The 19904-nt window shown below is 38.6% G+C and overlaps 2 protein-coding genes across 13 annotated transcripts in view; one reads left to right on the forward strand and one right to left on the reverse strand.

Moving 5' to 3' along the window:
- Positions 1-9848, reverse strand: part of FAM172A (family with sequence similarity 172 member A) — a 412801-nt gene extending 402953 nt beyond the window's left edge. For 2 of the 3 annotated variants that reach the window (XM_053663579.1, XM_053663580.1), the window contains exon 1: positions 9759-9848. The gene's annotated coding sequence lies outside the window, so the exon portion shown is untranslated. The remainder of the gene's footprint in view (positions 1-9758) is intronic. The other variant, XM_037164133.2, reaches the window with a different exon arrangement.
- LOC128627135 (uncharacterized) overlaps positions 9529-19904 on the forward strand; it is an 87786-nt gene continuing 77410 nt past the window's right edge. For 6 of the 10 annotated variants that reach the window (XR_008391243.1, XM_053663581.1, XM_053663583.1 and 3 more), the window contains exon 1: positions 9529-10025. Coding sequence is in view for 5 of the 10 variants with exons in the window: in XM_053663581.1 (XP_053519556.1) it covers positions 9581-10025 (445 nt within the window). In the remaining 5 variants the exon portion in view is untranslated. The remainder of the gene's footprint in view (positions 10026-19904) is intronic. The other 4 variants (XR_008391244.1, XR_008391245.1, XR_008391246.1 and 1 more) reach the window with 1 other exon arrangement.

Below are 19904 nucleotides of genomic sequence, written 5' to 3' on the forward strand. Positions count from 1 at the left end.
GCATATATCCATGTGCCTGAAACTTCATCATTTACAATGGATGCCATATCTCCCTGTGCCATACCTACGTTTGGATAACATGGTTCCTGACATGTCATTACTATCCATGACTAATTCTAATGTCAATGCTTATAATTACATTCCTTGCAAACACATAATTCCAAGTCTTATTTTTGTGTCATTTTTCTCTATTCCAAGTTTTTTGACATTTTACTGGTAAATTCCTAAAATGTTACACCATTTCTATATCCATAAGTAAAAAGTTACTGCTTATAATTCATATATTATACTTAGTTTCTCTAAACTTGAAAGGTCCTATATTCCCTCCTAGATTTTTCACTGTTATTTACTGAAAAAAATGCTTCCATCTTGCCAATAATAGGAACTCACACGAAATATACATGGATACATATCTATCAATTTTATTTGAGTTGTATCAAAATCTGCTTTGATTTTATATCTAATTGAAACCTCTCTATGCACTCTCAAAGTCCTAGGAATATCTAACTGTAGCAGGTTAAGTTCCTAATAAACCCAGGCTACAAACCATTTTTTAATGGTTTAAAGGACCTTTTTTTTTTAATCCCCCAAGAGTTTTTTTTCTTGTAAAAAACACCACCACTTTGCATAAGGCATGCAAAAATACAGTATTAAAAAATACACTACCAGCTTATAAGACAGAAGCTATTCAGGTGAGACATCAGTTACCTACTTCCCATTCTTTCTCCAAAGACAGCTCTAGAAAAATAGTCTTTAAAAGAAATCTGTAATAAATTTTGTTAGAAGGTAAAATTTCTCAGTTGAACTATTTTCAAAATGTAGAGAAAAATTAGATTAGCTCTTTTTAAAGCATTATACAATGCATTATTTTTCTACATCTTTCATTCCATTTTCCTTCTTCCTTTCTTCTAACTTTCATGTACTTTCTCTTTTTTTCACTTTGGATGGTATATATCTAAAATTGTTTATTTCTGATAAATTTCTTTCCGATAAATTTCTTCTTTCAAGTAGTGGAACAATTTCAGATAATTCACTTGAAAGTGGGTGTACGGGAAACTAAATTCACCAAACTCTATACATTTCTCTATTAAAGCACAAGCAATCCAATCACTGATTAACTGGTCTGCTGAGGCTCTCATAACAAGATACCAGAGACTAAGTGTCCTAAACGACAGAAATGTATTTTCTCACAGTTCTGGAGGCTGCACATCCCAGAGAAAGGCCTGACGGGCTGGTTTCTGGTGAGAAGTCTCTTTCTGGCTCCTGGACAGCCATCTTGAGCTGCATCCTCACTGGGTGGGGAGAGCAATCCAGGGCGATTTCTGAGGACTCTTCTTATAAGAAGCATAATTACTTTCTTGGGGATTAGTGCTTTAACATATGAATGGGGGTAGGGGGGGTCACAATTCAGTCCATATCAATTAGGAAGGAAAGTACTAGAGGATTTTATTATGTTCAGGGTCATTTTGTGTTATAATATTCTTAATACTTTCCCAACTATTCTCTAACCTTAGAAGATAGGTTACTTCAATATCATCAGTTCATTTGGTCCTGCTTTCAAGTTCTAAGGCCATCTTTGCTCCTAATCAGAGAAAGGAAGGAACAGAGAAAGGAGATGTGAAAGTTTCTGGACAAATACAGAGTTAGAGGGCAGAGTCCACACGAAGGACTAGCCCCACTGCTAACACCAACTGCAAGTGCTGAGCATTCCAAAGTCCCCTCCCATTCACTAACCCACTAGAATTATTAGTAGATAATAAATTATTATTATTACTGTTATTATTAAAGTCCCAGAGAACTCACTAAAAACTGTTATATTCATAGTTATGGTTTATTACAGGGAAAGGATAAAGATTGACATGGAAGAAGAGAAGTAGACAGGACAGAATTCAGGAAAGGACCAAACATGGAGCTTCTTTTTTTTTTTTTAAGATTTTATTTATTTATTTTTAGAGAGGAAGGGAAGGAGAGAGGGAGAGAAATATCAATGTATGGTTGCCTCCTGTGAGTCCCCTGCTGGGAACTGGCCTGCAACCCAGGCATGTGCCCTGACTGGGAATCGATCGTGTTGTTCGCAGACCTGCACTCAATCCACTGAGCCACACCAGCCAGGGCAAACATGGAGCTTCTGATGTCATCTCCCAATGGACTAACTCATGGACACATTACTCTGCCAGTGTCTACATCTGCCAATATGCACGGAGTGTTGCCAACCAGAAAAGCTAACAGGAGACATGGTGTTCAGAGTTTTATTAGGGTTCCACTGGGGATGACTGGCCACGTCGCTGATCTCAGTTCCCAGGGGTACTGATACCACAGACCCAAAACCCTGACCCTAAATCATATAATTAGTCTTTCTGTATAGGGAACCATTCCATGTGGCATGGGAATGTAGCCCAGCTCCCACTCGGAAATGCCAGTGGGAAGCAAGGTCTGGCACACAGGAGCCACACCCACAGATAGGTTCTCCTGTGGAGAATCAGGCCTGCATTGTACCTAGGCTGCTATGAAACTTGCTTTTGCTAAAACTCTCTCACCCTGGATTGAGGCAGAAAATGTTTACTGCATATCTTTAAAGCAACTTCCTAAAATCTGCTAAACCTCCCAAGTATGGAGTATAACCAGTTCAACCACTTTTTCCTTTGATCTGTAACATCCTTCTCTTTGAAGTAATTAGCAACATTCTTTCCTTTGTTATTTGGAAAAGGTAATCACCTATAGCTAACCTGTGCATAGTAAATGAGGACCACCCTCAATGTAATGCACCAAGAAATACAATAAAAGCCTGTCCAGGCAGGGGTCAGGGCCCTTTCTCTCACTTAGAGAGTAGCCATGCCATCCCTTTTTCTACACAGGACTCCTGTAGTCCCTGTGAATTTGTCTCTCGCAGCAACAACACATGGATGCTGCTGGCCAGGGTCCGCATCTTTTGAGAGGTAGGCAGCCCCCACCCTAAAACTACAGGGGAATGGCTAGCCCCCACCCTAAATAAATTACATTGTTCTATAATGTGACCCAGGGCCCCCAGGTAAACAAAGATGCTGGAGATTACCATGCACAGAAAACCTGGTTGGCGAAGCTGAGGACAAAGGCCAGACCTCTTTTTGAGCTAAATTAAATTCTTTACACAGGAGACAAGAGAAACCATTCATTATTTCCCATTGCCTAGAGAGGCCAAGTCTGAGCTCCAGAGCAAACTACACAAGCCTTCTCTCCTCACATCTTATGCCCCCACCAATGATTTGGCCTCTCTCTCTTCTTCCAACTCCATCTTTAAGTACAGTCAAACTTTCTGCTCCATTAATTGCAAATTCCTTTTTATCTTTACAAACATCAGACTGCTGATAACTATTTCTTTTGTCTAAAATGCTTTTCCATTTCACATTTAACTGACTAATTCTTAAGTTCTCAGTTTAGGCATCATTTTCTCAACAAAGCCTTTATATAACCCCAGGCAAAGCACTGTGATTCTCTTACAGCATCCTATACATAATTCTATCATAATACAAAATATTTTGCTAAAGTCTTATGTTTATAGCAGGCATGCCAACCAGCATGTCAGATCCTCAAATGTGGGGTCCAGAATGCCTTATGACTAGGTACACACCTTTTACTGATTCTAATAACTACAACCCTATGGCCCTGTTTTCTTTCCCTCAGATTTCAACTAATTTACCATATTTTTGGACCACAAAATGCACCTAGGTTTTAGAGGAAGAAAATAGAAAAAAATTTTTAGAGCAAAAAATGTGGTAAATACTCAATAACATAAGTAACATAATATTTCACCAATGTAAATGTAAAAAGAACTCAACAATAGCATTAACAACCATTATTCCTCCCAAATGGGGGGACGGGTGCATCTTATAGTCCAAAAATACGGTACATCTGGGGCTTTTGCCTGTTTATCCTCCCTTCTCCCCATCTCTTTTGGGACCAGAGTCCTATCCCTGTTCATCTAATCCCAAGTGACAGACCTCCTTTCTTTTCTACCTGATCTTCCTCAATGTTCTTGACTGATCCTTCCTACCCACTTCCTGAATATGACCATTTAAGATAAGTATTCCAACTACATTAGAGGATGTTAAGCCAAATGGATCAAGATGATTAATTTTCAAACTTCTGGAGTTAGTACCAGAATCATTTATATTTTACATATAAAAATGATGATACCCAAAAGAACTGCCCAAATCAAGAGAGCATCTCACCCATCAACTAATCAAACTTCTCAAAATTTTTAAATGCCTCACCTTGAAATACAATCTTGGTCATAATTCTAGTTTGTTCCATCCCCTAAAAAAGCACATAAAACTAAACTATGCTTTGTACATTAAAAGGGTATGACTCACACTCCTTCATTACCTGGGATACTAATTCTGAATTGTTTTTTAAATAGACGTAGTGCTTCTGTTGAACCAAATATAGTATCTTTTTAGTTATTCAGATCATATATGATGGCACTATGATTAGCAGCAGACAGGAATACTACCCACATCCCACAGTCCTCAGTAGTTACTGATGGATACAAATTGTGATCATTCAATAATAAGCTATTAAATAAGGACCTTACATGAGCCCAAATACACAGTCTTAGGCTTACTAGTGCTTCTCTAACATCTGAGCAAATCAACCTCAAGTACATTATCAACATCTAGACTATAGCTAAAATAAATACCCAGTGTGCTATAAAGAAATGCTAACAGCCCAGATCAAGGCGACTCTGGTGGCTGGGTGTCCTCTAGCAAGTAGAAGGGTCGCCAGTTTGATTTCCAGTCAGGCACATGCCTAGACTGTGGGTATGATCCCAGGTCAGTGCATGAGAGAGGCAACCAATCAAGGTTCACTCTCACATCGATGTTTCTCTTCCTCTCCTTTTCCCTCCCATCCCCTGTCCCTAAAAATAAATAAATATAATTTTAAAAAGAGAAATGGAGACATATGATAACTGTTTTACTTCAATGATCTGTCATCATATTTTTCTCTACAGCAAAAATTATCCATATTATAGCACCTATACTATAAAAATGAACTGTTCTCATAAAACAAAACAGCACAACATCAGAGAAAGCAGCACAGCATTACTGTCTCTAACTTGTCTTTAACTTTTTATCAGTAAAATTTTGAGCCAGACATCTGACATCTCATCTGTAGCAAATTAATCAATTTTAATTTGCCAAAGAGGGATAAGCAGAATTGTGGTAAAATTTTTCCTTCATTAAATTAAAGCACAATAATCTACCTAGGAATAGACCTAACCAAGGAGGTAAAAGACCTGTACTCAGAACACTACACAACACTAAAGAGAGAAATTAAGGAAGACACAAATAAATGGAAGCATATACCATGTTCATGGGTTGGAAAAATTTGTATCATCAAAATGTCCATACTACCCAAAGCAAATAATAGATTCAGTGAAATCCCTATTAAAACACCAATGACATATGTCACAGATATACAATAAACATTTCAAAAATTTATATGGAACTATAAATAAAAAACAGGAGGGGTCAAAATACTTGATATCAAATTATACAAGGCTATTATAACCAAAAGAGTCTGATAGTGGCATAAGAATAGACACATAAGTCAATGGAACAGAATAGAGAGCCCAGAAGTAAACCCATGTCTCTACTGTCAATTAATATTTGACAAAGGGGGCAGAAGCATAAAATGGAGTAAAAATAGCCTCTTCAACAAATGGTGTTGGGAGATGACACAAAACAATGAAACTCAACCACCAACTTGCACCATACAAAAAAATAAACTCAAGATGGATAAAAGACTTAAATGTAAGTCATGACACCATAAAAGTCCTAGAGTAGAATACAGGCAGGAAAATCTCAGATATTCCACACAGCAATATTTTCACCAATATGTCCCCTAGAGCAAGGGACATAAAGAAAGAATAACCAAGTGGGACTTCATCAAAATATAAAGCTTCTGCATAGCTAAAGAAAACATCAGCAAAATGAAAAGAAAACCAATGATCTGGGAAAATATATTTGCTAATGATACCTTGGACAAGGGTTTGATCTCCAAAATATATAAAGAACTCACACAACTCCACACCAGGAACACAAACAACCCAATTTAAAAATGGGCAAAGGACCTGAACACAGACACTCTCCAAGCAGTACATACAAAGGGTCCAGAGACATATGAAAGGATGCTCAGCATCACTAGCTATCAGAGAGATGCGAATTAAAACCACAATGAGATACCACTTCACATCGGTGAGAATGGTCATTATAAACAAATCAATATACAACAAGTGCTGGGGAGGTTGTGGAGAAAACGGAACCCTTGTACACTGTTGGTGGGAATGCAGACTGATGCAGCCGCTGTGGAAAAAGGTATGAAATTTCCTGAAAAAAACTGAAAATGGAACTGCCTCTGACCTGGCAATTTTCACTGCTGAGATTATACCCTAAGAATCCTGAAACACCAATTCTAAAGAACCTATGCATCCCCAATGTACATAGCAGCACAATTTATAGTAGACAATTTACCCCTCAGTAAATGAGTGGATCAAAAAACTGGGGTTTCCATTTACACAATGGAATTCTACGTAGCAGAAGGAAAGAAGGAACTCCTACCCTTCATGACATCATGGATGAACTAGAGAGTATTATGCTAAATGAAAGAAACCAGGCAGTGAAAGACAAATACTATAAGATCTCATCTATAAGTGGATTGTAATCAACAAAACAAACAAGCAAGTAAAATAGAACCAGAGACATTGAAATAAAGAACAAACTGACAGTAACCAAAGAGATGGGAGGAGATAATGGGGTAAAGGGGAAGTGACGTCAAGAAACATGTATAAAGGACCCATGGACAAAGTTCAAGGTGGACAGGATTGAGGGGGTTGGTAGCAAAGAGGAGGATGGCTGGGGGAGAGTGGAGACAATTGTACTTGAACAATAAAAAATAAAATAAAATAAAACAATTTAAAAATTAAAAAAAAATTAAAGCACAATAGTTTATTTAAATGACCTTTACAACTAAAATAGTTAATAGAAACCCAAGAATTTTTAATAGACTACAATAATATACAAAACATTCAATAATCTTTTTTAAAAAAAGATGTTTCGCCTTTAACTATTGCACTATTAACCAACCATTCTGGATTTTAAAAAAACAGTGTGGTGATTGCTGGGGGTGGTGGCAGGGGAGTGTAAGGGGACTAAATGGTAATGGAAAAAATATAATAAAGAATAAATTTTAAAAAATCCCTTCACATCTTAAATAAGCTAAAATATTTTTTACATAGCTGACTGATGTTAAATTATCAATTACTCATTGAATTGATTAAATTTCATTACTTTATGGATAGAAATTATGTGATATGTGGTCTGAAAAACTTATAGTAGGCTATGCAGACTGCACACCTTTTAAACACTAACTGTTGAACCCTATGGATTGACATACATTACTTGACGTACAGTGGGTCCTGCTGAATTAGTCAAGGTCAAGTGGACTGACTTCAGAACCACATGCTGAGAAGCAGCTGGTGATTTGCACTCTCTCACCCCACCCCCCATTTCATCCCAATCTGTGGAGCTATGTTCCTTTCTGTCACTTTGTTGCTGGGTCCCCTCACCTCTGCTGTCAGTTCTGGTGCTCACCATCCATTACTACTGCTGATCTTTGCCACTCTCCATCTAGCCACACCCAAATGCTATACTGCTATTCAACACTTCTTTTCTGTTTCTTGGTTAAGTGTTACCTCTTCTGTTTCCTGCTCTTCTCAGGTACCAGACAAAAGGAGATCTACTACACAGGCACAGTCAGCCAATCCATACTCTCCTTTCTTTCCAATTAAAAAGAAAAAATAAATATCAAAGCATGTCATGTTGATCTTTGGCTTTTCTGAACTGTCTTCATTACAATCTGATGCTCAAATTTTCATTCACTGTTACAAAACACACTATCGTTTCTTTTATTTCTAAGTCTAGAGTTACTGCAGATACTTGTTCTAGACATTGAAGTTTTTACAAGTATAGTATTTTACAAGTATTGTATAGTATTATACAAGTATAGCACAGTATTTAGTAACACAAGTATAGTATTATATTAACTGATTTTAAAAGGAACAGAATACATAATGGCTGCTTTCTTTAGACCTTAAAAGACTTACCCCCAATAAATCTCCAAGAATTCCTATTAAAATCAGATCTCAAAACAAATGCATAGTACGCCAAAAATATACATTATGTCCCCAAAGCATATGAAAAGATGTTTAACTCACTGAACATTAGAGAAATGCAAATCAAAAGCACAGGAGCCACTACTTCACACCCACTGCCAGACATACTCTTGCCTTAGAGCCTTAGAGCCTAAAACACCTGTCCCCCACTCATTCATTTCACTCAGATCTCTACTCAAAAAAAAAAAACAAAAAACAAATGTCTCCTTATCAGAGAGGCTGAGCTTGAGCACCCTATCTAAAATAGCATCCTCCACCAACTCTCTCCCCATAACAAGCTTTATTTTTCTTCATTGCTTTTATCATACACACACACGTTTTCTTTCTTCATCCACTACAATGTAAACTGCAGGAGCACAAGGAAGACTTTATTGGACACAACTGTTTTCCCAGTACCTGGAACACTACCTGGCACATTGAAGGTAGCCAATAAATATTTGTTAAATGAACAGATAGATATTCACAGCTTCACATGTTTCCCTTGCGGCCCTGATACCACCCACCAGCCTTGTAGCAGCCACTGCCTCAAAGCCCTCCAGAGCATCTCTGCTTAGGATTCACTGGTGACGTAATAGGAACACCTAGTTTAAAAGTCAGACAGAAGCCTGATACCAGCAGTAACAGTAAGACCTTAATTAAGCACTTCAAACAGTTGTCTCTGACTCAGCTTCTAAAAACACTAAATGAATACAGTGTATCTGTCCCTCACAATGCTGCATAAGAACAAGGAGAAAGAACTTCTAATATTGCTTTATGACAAAAAGATACTATGTATTGCATAACAAATATCACATTGCACATATTTTATAAAAGTTACAAGGAACTTGGTGGTCTAGGAACCACAGTATTTTCTCTTTACACAGGATTTGGGAAAATGGACAAATGCCAGAAAGTTGGCTGTCAATATACATAGCCAAAAATTAAGTAACTGATTACTTGGCCCAACAGATACACACTGTGGAGCACTAGAAGAATATGTTAAGTCTCTGAATGAAGGAAAGGAAATACTGCTTCCAAAATATACCTAACTTTGTATCTAAGTCAAAAGTATGCAACTAAGAATACATCCCATTTAAATGCCCCATCGTCGTCCGTGCACGTTGTAACTTTTGAGAACATTTTATAGCTGCACTTTAACCTTCTTTCTGCGGTAAATGACATTTAGTAAAGGTTCTGACTTTGATAATTTTTGTAGGGAAAAAAACCTTTAACCAGAGAACCGCAATACCTCCCCTCCTGAGAAAGCAGAGGAGGGCCAATTACTTTAGACTCTCTAGGGTTCCCGTAACCTCCAATGTCCAGGTGTAAAGAAAGTCATTTAGTAACACACGTGTCCTGCCCCGCCACGGAAGTGGAAATGGCAGGTGGAAAATGCCCAACTGCGGAGTCCAGCACGTAGAGCAGAGGTGTCCGCAGGAAACGAGCACAGCTCGGCGGAGCCTCTGGCCCTGGAGCCAGCAACCCCCACCCCAGGTGGACCAAGCCAGCTATTCTGATTACCGCCAAGGCCTGCCGCGGGAGCTCACAACCCTGCAAACAGAGGTCCTACCTGAGCTCTGCCCCCAGCTACAAGGCTGTGGGGGAAGGCGAGAGGAGGCGTGGCCTTCCAGCTCGCTGAACGAACTCCCTCGTGCGGTTGTTTTGACTTTTTCTCTGGGGATCCGCGCCCCGAACAAGTTCAAGTTGCACTTCCGGGGTCCGCAAAAGACTGAAACGTCATCGCGCACGCGACAGCGCCAATCCGGAAATAGGCGGGGCGTGGTCGTTGGCAAAGTTCCTGCAGTGCTTGGTGGGCTGGGACAGAGGCCTGCAGGAGGTAAGAGTTGTCACGTAAATTACCTGCGGACTTTGCTCCTCCAACGGTTCAGGCACCTCCTTTTCTGGGGTCGCCCTCTGCCTAGTTCTGCAAACGTAATTTAAATAATTCCGGGAGTGTCCGTGCAGCTTCTTGCCCACTCCATCCCCGAGGTTTATCTGTCTTTACTGGTTCTTTCAACCCCAGTAAAAACGGGAGATGAGAAAGTCTTAGATTTAGAAGATAGAATGTCCCTCTCAGTCAGGCTTAGGAAGTTAAGAATGGAGTCCCTGAGCCTGCCCTTTTCCCTTTCTGCTGAATACAGGCATACATTGGTAGAAAAGCGAGTCCTGATCTTTCTGTTGGTGGAGGATCTTGCCTTCAATTTGCTAAAAAACGTAACAGCTGAGAGCGTAGTACAGCAACGCACAGTAACAGGGGATGTGCCTACACTAATAGGACAGATTGAAAATAGCTGTGGAAAGCTACAGTCACATTGTTATCAGGGACTTGTATTCAGCCTTTATGGTAAAAATCCCTCGTAGTAAAAATTACCCATGAAATTATCCTAAAAAGTCCGCACGTATAGAATTACAAGATGTTAAGTGTAAATTTTAGATCTTTAATTCTTGTGCACTATTGAATGTGAGATCTCGTAGCTAGTTGGAATGTTAGAATGCAAGGAGAGTTTGAGTGTGGATATCTGGGCATTTAAACAATCCTGGCAAATTCTAGGGGCAACTCTTAAGTCTTCGTCTTACTTGACCGACCATTCAGCAGCATTTGACACCGTTAAGCACATCCTTGTTCTTGAATTTTTTTTTTAATTTGACTTTTGTGAAATCACAATGCTGTATTGGTTCTTCTTTGCTGGATTCTTTCTGATTTCTAAATGTTAGTGTGCCCCAGATTTCTTCCCCTGTTTATCCAACCTCATTCCCCAGGAGATCTCATCTGTTCCCTCACTGTCTTTTTATGGCATTACTATGCTGATGGCCTTTAAATACCCATATCCAGCCTGAATTATCTGGTTTCTCTACCTAACCTCTTATTCAACATATCTACTAGGGTATTAACATGCATTTAAAAGTCCAAATTTTCTACCTCCAAAACCTGTTATGTTGTACATCTTTCCATCTCATTAAATGGCATATTGATCCTTACAATTGTTCAGATCATTCTTTGAATTCTTTTTCTTACAGTTCATATTTAGTCTCTCAGAAAAATATGTTGGCTCTCTGTTGAAAAGGTAGTCCTTACTAAAAGCTCTAGCTGTTTATTACTTGTTCTACATACTACTTGTTCTTGCCTTTCTACAGTCTAGTCTCCTACTGGCAGCTGTAGCAATCCTTTTAAAATGCAAATCAGAGCCATGGCTGGTGTAGCTCAGTGGACTGAGCTTGGACCTGTGAAGCAAAGGGTCACAGGTTTGATTTCCAGTCAGAGCACATGCCTGGGATGCAGGCCAGGTCCCTAGTGGGGGCCAGATGAGACGCAACCACACTGATATTTCTTTCCCTCTCTTCCTCCCTTCCCTTCTCTCCAAAAATAAGTAAATAAAATATTTTTAAAAATAAAATGCAAAACAGAATTTGTTACTTTCCTCTTAAAAACCGTTAAGAGCTTCCCTACTCAAATAGAATAGGGAATTGTTTGCAAAAATCCATAACATCCTGCATGACATAGGCCCTGTCCACCCCATGCCTCCACCAAAGAAAAGGGTGGCAAGAGATTTTGGTAGGGATGGAAGCAGGGAAAACTTGGCCAATAACCTTAGATTTTGGGAAACAGGAGTCCTAAAGGTGATTGCCAATTCACTTGCATGGAAATATTGAAAGGCAAGACACTGACTAAGGGTGCTTATGATAGAATAGAAAGATAAGAACTATCAAGTTTTCCCAATACATAGTAGACATGTTGGCACATGACTGTAGGTATTAGTTTTCTAGGGCTGCTGTAGGAAGTAGAGTGACTCCTCAATTGACATCATCGATAGGATCTTGGAAACTGATTTCAAGCAAAGCAAGGAATAATAAAACCCATTTTAACATAAGCTAATTGATATAAATAAGAGATAAATTCCTATAGCATACTTCTGGTCACAAAAACATCAGCAAACTTCTAAATAAAGACCCAAACACTTCCAGTATTCAACATTGTAATAAATGTGAGTGAGCAATACATACATTTAAGAAAGATTAGTACAAACAAGTAAAATAATTATTTTCAGACTTGATCCCTGTGATGGGTGGCTAGACCCTATCCTGGTCTCTCCAAGAACAGAAGGGCATTCCATTGCAAAGCTCACTCATACTGGGACAAGTTAGACACGCTAGTTAACCTACTGTATATATCTGTGGAACATGGGAGGAAGCCAGAGGACCCAGAGAAAACCCATGAAAGCATGGGGAAGTGAGCAAACGCCACATAGGAATGTGGCCCAGACAGGAATCGATTTTTCCCCTCTCACCAATGCTGTATAATGAAATTATGTTGAATAAAATGATGTTATTCAAAGGACCTTCTATATCTCAAGCAAGGTGGCTAAAACATCAAATTTATTGTCTCTCAGTTCTAGAGGTTAGAAGTCCAAAATCAGGTGTAAGTAAGGTTGTTTTTTTTTTCTGAGCACTCTGAGGAAGAACTTGTTCCATGCCTCTCTCCTAGCTCTTGGTGGTTTGATGGCAATCTTTCATGCCCTTTGGCTTGTAGATGCGTCACTGGAATTTCTGCCTTCATGGTCGGATGGCATTCTCTCTATGTGCTGTTTCTGTGTCCAGATTTCCCCCTTTTATAGGGATACCAGCATACTGGTTTGTGGCCCACCCTGATGACCTAATTTTAACTTGATTACTTCTTTAATGTTTTAATTTCCAAATAAGCTTACATTCTGAGGTACTGGGATTAGGACTTAAATGTATGTTGAGTGGGGGAAGCACAATTCAATCCATAACACTAGCGTAGAAATTGTTTTCAAAAAGGAGAGAAAATTCCAGAAGAAAGAAAGGAAGGAAGCATACCAACCAGCGGGAGGAGATTGTTTAGGCCACCAGAAAATCTGTCACATGGGATTTCTGCAATGCTGGCTGCAGCATTCATTCGATGTATCAGGGAATGGTAATGTTGAAGTTCCTGAATTTGGATGAATTTAAAAAAAAAAAACAAAAAACACAACAACAACAAAAGCCCACCTAGGACAGAAAATACCAGCATTTGAACATTTGTTACAGAAGGAATGACAACCTCAATTTACAAAAGCCTTTTCTTTGCACCCCTAAGCTACCCTGAAGGACCTCAAAGAAAAACTAGTGTGGGACATAGAGAAGTCAAAGGTGAAGGAACTAAAACAAAGAGATCATACCCTCTTCTTTTCAGCCATATCTGTGAGTCAGTCAAGTTAATGATGGGGAAGAGGATGTATTAAAGTGACTTAAAGGTTTCCAGTCCAACATGGAAAGAGTTCCGAACTTGAAAATTGGTCCGTCCCATCCTCACAAGAAAAATGGCAAACAAACAAAGTCAACAACTCTTTTTAGGTCTACCAGAGAACTGTCACAGAGCAGACTGCCCCCCACCCAAACTGCACAGACAGACAGGCGGATAAAAAAAGGACAGCTTATTGGGAACGGAAGCCAGCAGTGGAAGCCAGTATGAGTAGGAACACTTTAAAACTGTAATTAATGGATTTGTTGGAGGCTCTGTGTGGACAACCTTGAGAGTTTAAAACTCCAAGTGGCCCCAACCATGTGTGTGGGAGGGGGCACCCACACTTTTGTGAATTTTGTATCCAGGAGCCCTGCCAGGTTCTTTCAATAAACACAGGAGAAAAATCTTCTGACAGTGGGAGAGGAAACGGAACCTTCATGAAATATGCCCAGAGCTCTCTGTTTTCCTTACCAAAGCCTGCCTTTAAGGGAAACTACCAGAGCCTACCCACCTGGGCATCTAGAGGAATGGAAATACTCAACACCAGCCTCTTCTAGCCCTCAAACTCGAGGAAAAGTAGAAAATATGCAGGGACAGAAGAGTACTATAAATAGAGAATTGAAAATGCTAAGAATCAAAAGGAAATATTAGAAATAAAAGACACTCTCGCAGCAAAGAAAACGGTAAGCGACTGAATACAACCAAGGAAAAAATATAATTTGAGGGTATGTCAAGGAAAACATAGAAAAAAGAATGAAGATGACAAAATAAACTATCCAAGAACCATGGGAAAATTACAAAAGGTGTTACATATGCTTAATGGAGATACCAGAAGGAGAAGAGAGAAAGCGACAAAGGAACAACTTGAAGTAATAATAACTCAGAATTTTTCAAAATTAATGACCCACAAACCCACAGATTCAGAAAGCTCAGAACTTCAAACATGAGAAGTACTAAAACAAATAAGCAAACAAAACAAACCTATGCCTGGGAATATATATTTAAAGAGCAGAAAGTCAAGCAAAGAAAGTTTTGAAAGAAACCAGAGGTAAAACAAACAAAAACCAGCCTTGCCTACAAACAATAAGAATTACATTGGACTTTTCTTGAGGAACAGTACAAGAAGAGAGTAGAAGAAACAATTTAAAGTGTTGCAGGAAAAAAAAAGCCTAGCAGCTTGTAACAATAAAATTATCCTTCAAAAGTAGAGAAGAAATAGACTCTCAGACAAATAAAAATTGAGAGAAATTGTCACCAGTAGACCTGCCTTGAATTGTTAGAAGAATTGTTAGAAGTAGTTTTCCAAAGAGATAGAAATCGTGCAAAGCTAGGAATCTGGATCTAAATAAAGTTAGAAAGAGTTTTAGAGAAGAAATAGAGGTAAAATAAAATATTTTATTTTCCTTATTCTCAATGGATCTAACAGATAACATTGTTTAAAATAATATCAACATTGTTTTCTGGATGATAGCTTATGAGTAAGTAAAATGAATGACAGCAATGTTACAAGAGACAGGGGGGAAGAATTGGAAATAATCCGTAGTTTCACTACCTATGAAATGGCATGACAATATTTGAAAGTAGACTTAAATAATTGTAAACATATTTTTCAAACTCTAGGACAAACACCTTAAGATGTTTTTTAAAGTCTAATTAATATGCTAAAAGAAGAGAGAAATTAGAATACTAAATATTCAATTAAAATCAGAGGAATCAGGAATAATTGGAAGAAAAAGACAGAATGAAAAGGGCAATGGACATTTAAAGTGATTTAAATTATATTGGAATTTTAAATAAGTAAAAATGAGACATTCTAAAATATCCTCCTGTGACCAAAAAAGCCATAATGCATGTCTGTCATAAAACAGGAGAGAGAGAAAGATCTGACAAAGATTTGAATTATAGTTACTTGGAGAAAAATTAGGTTGTCTTATTGTTACTCACCACCCACCAAGTGCTGCATATTTAAAATATAAGTTACATCCAGATATCTGTAAGATAGAGAAACTTTCATGTTTAATACATTATGAATAATTATATAAATATCACATTTTCAGGATTGTGATGGTACATCCTCATTGAAATATTAGAACTGTGTAATTCTTCAATCCATTCTTGCTACGTTTCCTCTCTTATTCACATTCCCCTGCAGTTTATGTCTCAAACCCAAGCTTCTCTATTATTGGTTCTTCACAATTACTCCTGTAAGCACAAGCTTCACTCTTACCCTTCTTTTTTCTAATCCTCTTATACACCCTCTTCTGTCTCTGTTGTAGGCAATCTGATTATTCCCAAATATCCTCAGAAACATACTCTACCTTTCAGCCTTCATTGAAACTTGATATATTGGTTGAATATGGTCAATGGGCTTTTAAGTCACATTCCAACATCTATATAATGAGCGCTCTCTCTCTCTCTCTCTCTCTTTCTTGCTTTAATAAATCTTAGCAGTGACTGGACAACTACATAATTAGTCCTTTAAGATCCCCTAGCTAATCTCTCAATGAAGAGTTGGTCTTGAAGGCTCCCCCAACACAGTTATTCATTCTCAAAATAAAATACAAACAATGGAGACTGATTCCTAAATTACCTCAACATTGGAATCACCAGATAGGACTGTAGAGAAATAAAATATCTGAATATTTTAAAATCTACTGGCTGAGTAGAATAGAGATTGTGAAGAGATAATCAGTGAACTTGGAGAGAGATAAATGCAAAAATATCATAAATATGTACAACACAGTCAAGCTGCTTAGAACCAATAATAAAGAGAAAATCTTGAAAGACAGAATAAAATAACACAATCATATAGGGAAACAATGATACAAATGATCATTGTTTTTTCCACAACAGAAACTGGGGGCTGGGAAAGAGTGAATCATCTTTAAAGTGCTAGAAGAAAAAAATCTATCATACAGAATCTTGTGTTTAGTGAAAAATCCTTCAAGATTTTCACATAAAAGAAAAATTCTGGCCAAGATGGAGGTGTAGGTAGATATACTATGCCTCTCTGCACAACCAAAAGGACAATGACAAATTAAAAAGAAAAACTAAATAAAAAACCCATAACTTACAGAAAATTGAACTGTATGGAAGTCCAACAACCAAGGAATTAAGTAAGAAACATTCATCCAGACCAGTAGGAGGGGTGGAGATGGGCAGCTGGTTGGAGACAGGAAGCTGGGCAGAGAGGACTTGTGGCAAGGGGGCAACTAGAGGACTGGGGCAGGCAAGGCATTGGCTGTCAGTCTGGGCAAGCAGTGGATGGTGGAGTGGACGGTCCCACATTTGCCTACAGATAAACTGGGAGGAACAACTTGGGAGTGAAAGAGACTGAGCAACCCAGAATTCCAGCATGGTGAAATAAAGCCTCAAACCTCTGACTGGAAAATAACTGTGGGGGTTGCAGCAGCAGGAGAATCTCCCAGCCTCAGAGGGGAATTCACTGGAGATATCCACAGGGTCCAAGAATGTACACAAACCCACCCACCAGGGATTCAGCACCAGAAAGGCCTGATTTGCTTGTGGGTAGAGGAGGAAATGACTAAAAGCAGAAGAGAACCAAGCAAGTAGCATTGCTTCTTCTTACATCACTCCCCAGTATACAGTGCCACAAGGCAGTGATGTGGGTTGCCCCACACTCGTGAACACCTAAGGCTTCACCCCTTATTACATAACAGTCTTGCCAAGAGGGAAAAAATGGCCCAAATGAAAGAACAGATCAAAGCTCCAGAAAAAATACAACTAAGTAAAGAAGAGATAGCCAACCTATCAGATGCACAGTTCAAAATACTGGTAATCAGGATGCTCACAAAAATTGTTGGGTATGGTCACAAAATAATGGAAGAATTGAAGGCTATGCAAAGTGAAATAAAGGAAAATGTACAGGAAACCAACAGGATGGAAAGGAAACAGGGACTCAAATCAATGGTTTGGAGCAGAGGAAAGAAATAAGCATTCAACCAGAACAGAATGAAGAGAGTCTTAGGAACCTCCAGGACAACTTTGAATGTTCCATCATCTGAATCACAGGGGTGCCAGAAGGAGAAGAGGAAGAGCAAGAAACGGAAAACTTACTTGAACAAATAATGAAGGAGAACTTCCCGAATCTGGCAAAGGAAATAGACTTTTAGGAAGTCCAGGAGGCTCGGAGAGTCCCCAAGAAGTTGGACCCAAGGACGCACACACCGAGGCACATCATTAGTCAAGATTAAAGACAAGGAGAGAATCTTAAAAGCACCAAGAGAAAGTGAGACAGTTACCTACAAAGGAGTTCCCATAAGACTGTCAGCTAATTTCTCAAAAGAAATCTTACAGGCAAGAGGGGCTGGAAAGAAGTATTCAAAGTCATTCAAGATTACTCTATCCAGCAAAGCTATCGTTTAGAATGGAAGGGCAGATAAAGAGCTTCTCAAATAAGGTCAAGTTCAAGGAGTTCATCATCACTAAGCCCTTATTATATGAAATGTTAAAGGGACTTTTTAAAGAAAAAGATGAGAAATACAAACAGTAAAATGACAACAAACTTACAACTATCAACAAGTGAACCTAAAAACAAAAACAAACTAAGCAAACAAGAACAGGAACAGAATCACAAAAATGGAGATCACATGGAGGGTTATTAATGGGGGAGGGGGAAGTGGAGAAAGGGGGAAAATGTATAGGGAATAAGTAACATAAATGGTAGGTAGAAAAATTGACAAGGGGAGGTTAAGAATAGTATAGAAAATGCATAGGAAATGTAGAAGTCAAAGAACTTATACATACGACCCATGTACATGAACTAAAGGGGTGGGGAATATGGGTGGGAGGGGATATGCAGGGTGGAGGTGAATAAAGGGGGGAAATGGGACAACTGTAATAGCATAATCAATAAATATGTTACAAAAGATTTTGTTGAGGAATTTAAATCAGTATTCAGAAAGGATATTGGCTTGTAATTTTCTTTTCTTATGGCATCCTTGTCTGGTTTTAGTATCAAGGTAATGCTGATCCAATAAAATAAATTTGGAAGTGTCCTTTCCTCTTCTGTCTTTGGAGGAGATGGAGAAGGACTGATATTAATTCTTTGAATGTTTGGTAGAATTCATTAGTGAACCCATATGGTCCTGGACTTTTGTCTGTAGGAAATATTTGATTACTAACTCCATCTCAGACTAGTAATCAGTCTGTTCAGACTTTCTATTTCTTCATGACTCAGTCTTGGTAGTTTCTATGTGTCTAGAAATTCATCCATAGGTTGGATTCTTATTTCATCCAAGAAATTCTCATAAGTTGCTGAATTTATTCACATGTAATTGTTCAAAGAAAAAATAAAAAGATGGCATCCACCAGCCTTTGTGTGGGTATTTCAGCTTGTCCCTAGATTTGCATTGTTAGTTTCCTGCCCCTCAGGTCAGTGCTTTAACATTAGCAAATAAGCCTTTCACATATATCTGTGGGTGAGATTGCCTGCTCCTGCACTTGGCCCTGGGGCAAATGAGTTCAGAGCCAGGAGCCCTTTAAGGGTTATTTTTAGAGCACTATAGCCTAGTGGGTCTCTTATACATCAGCCCAGTTAGTCTTCAAAGCTACATGTTTTAGAATCTCATTTGTCAGGTGCAGATCTTAAAAGATGGGATGCCCAATGTGGAATTTAAACTTTTGCTCCCCAGACAGGATCTTTGGGTTCTGAGTTCCCTTCTCACTGTGGGTTGCAATGCAATGGGTAGCGTTAATGGGCAAGGTGGGTCTCAGGCTTCTCCTACCTGTTTCATTGTGTGTGTGTGTGTGTGTGTTTTCTCATTTGCCTGACATCTACTGATCACTCAGGCAGTTTTTAATTTTTTCTTTTTCCAGAGGAAACTGTTCCACCTGTAGCTGTAGTTTCAGTGTGTTTGCGGGAGGAAGTAAAAGATCTTCCTGTATCACCACCTGGGACCAGTATCTCCCTATGTGTCTTTACTTATAATTTGGTCTGTTTTTTCACATCTGTATAACTCTTTTATGCATTATTTCAAATAAGGCCCTCAATACAGACCTAAATAAGTGTTTATTGAGGATTAAATTGTCTACTTATGGAGAGTCTGACACAGAGCCTGGCTTATCATAGCTGCTTAATAAATAGCAACAAACACTGACTCACAACTCTTCTTATTCTTGGCTCAGTTCTGTTTCCACTTTCCTGCCATATAAGGTTTTTCAGGGCCTTAATTTTACCTTATGGTGGATAAACTCCAGGGTGGCTCCCATCATCTTTACCTCTTGGAATTCAAACTATTGTGTGATTGATGCCTTCCCTCGGAGCCTGGTTGGGATGAGTGACTTGCTTTTAACCATTAGAATTTGGTAAAGGTAATGAATCATGCATGATTAAATGAATTTGATTATGTTATATATGACTGTGATATTGATCTTTCAAGGAGACTCTCTGTCTCTCTTTGACTCTGAGGAAGCAAGAGGCCATTTTGGGAAGACTCACATGGCAGGAAACTG

The sequence above is a fragment of the Artibeus jamaicensis genome, unplaced genomic scaffold, assembly GCF_021234435.1.
Source record: "Artibeus jamaicensis isolate MK-2021 breed Jamaican fruit bat unplaced genomic scaffold, CSHL_Jam_final contig_3214, whole genome shotgun sequence".
NCBI classification, from domain to species: Eukaryota; Metazoa; Chordata; class Mammalia; order Chiroptera; family Phyllostomidae; genus Artibeus; species Artibeus jamaicensis.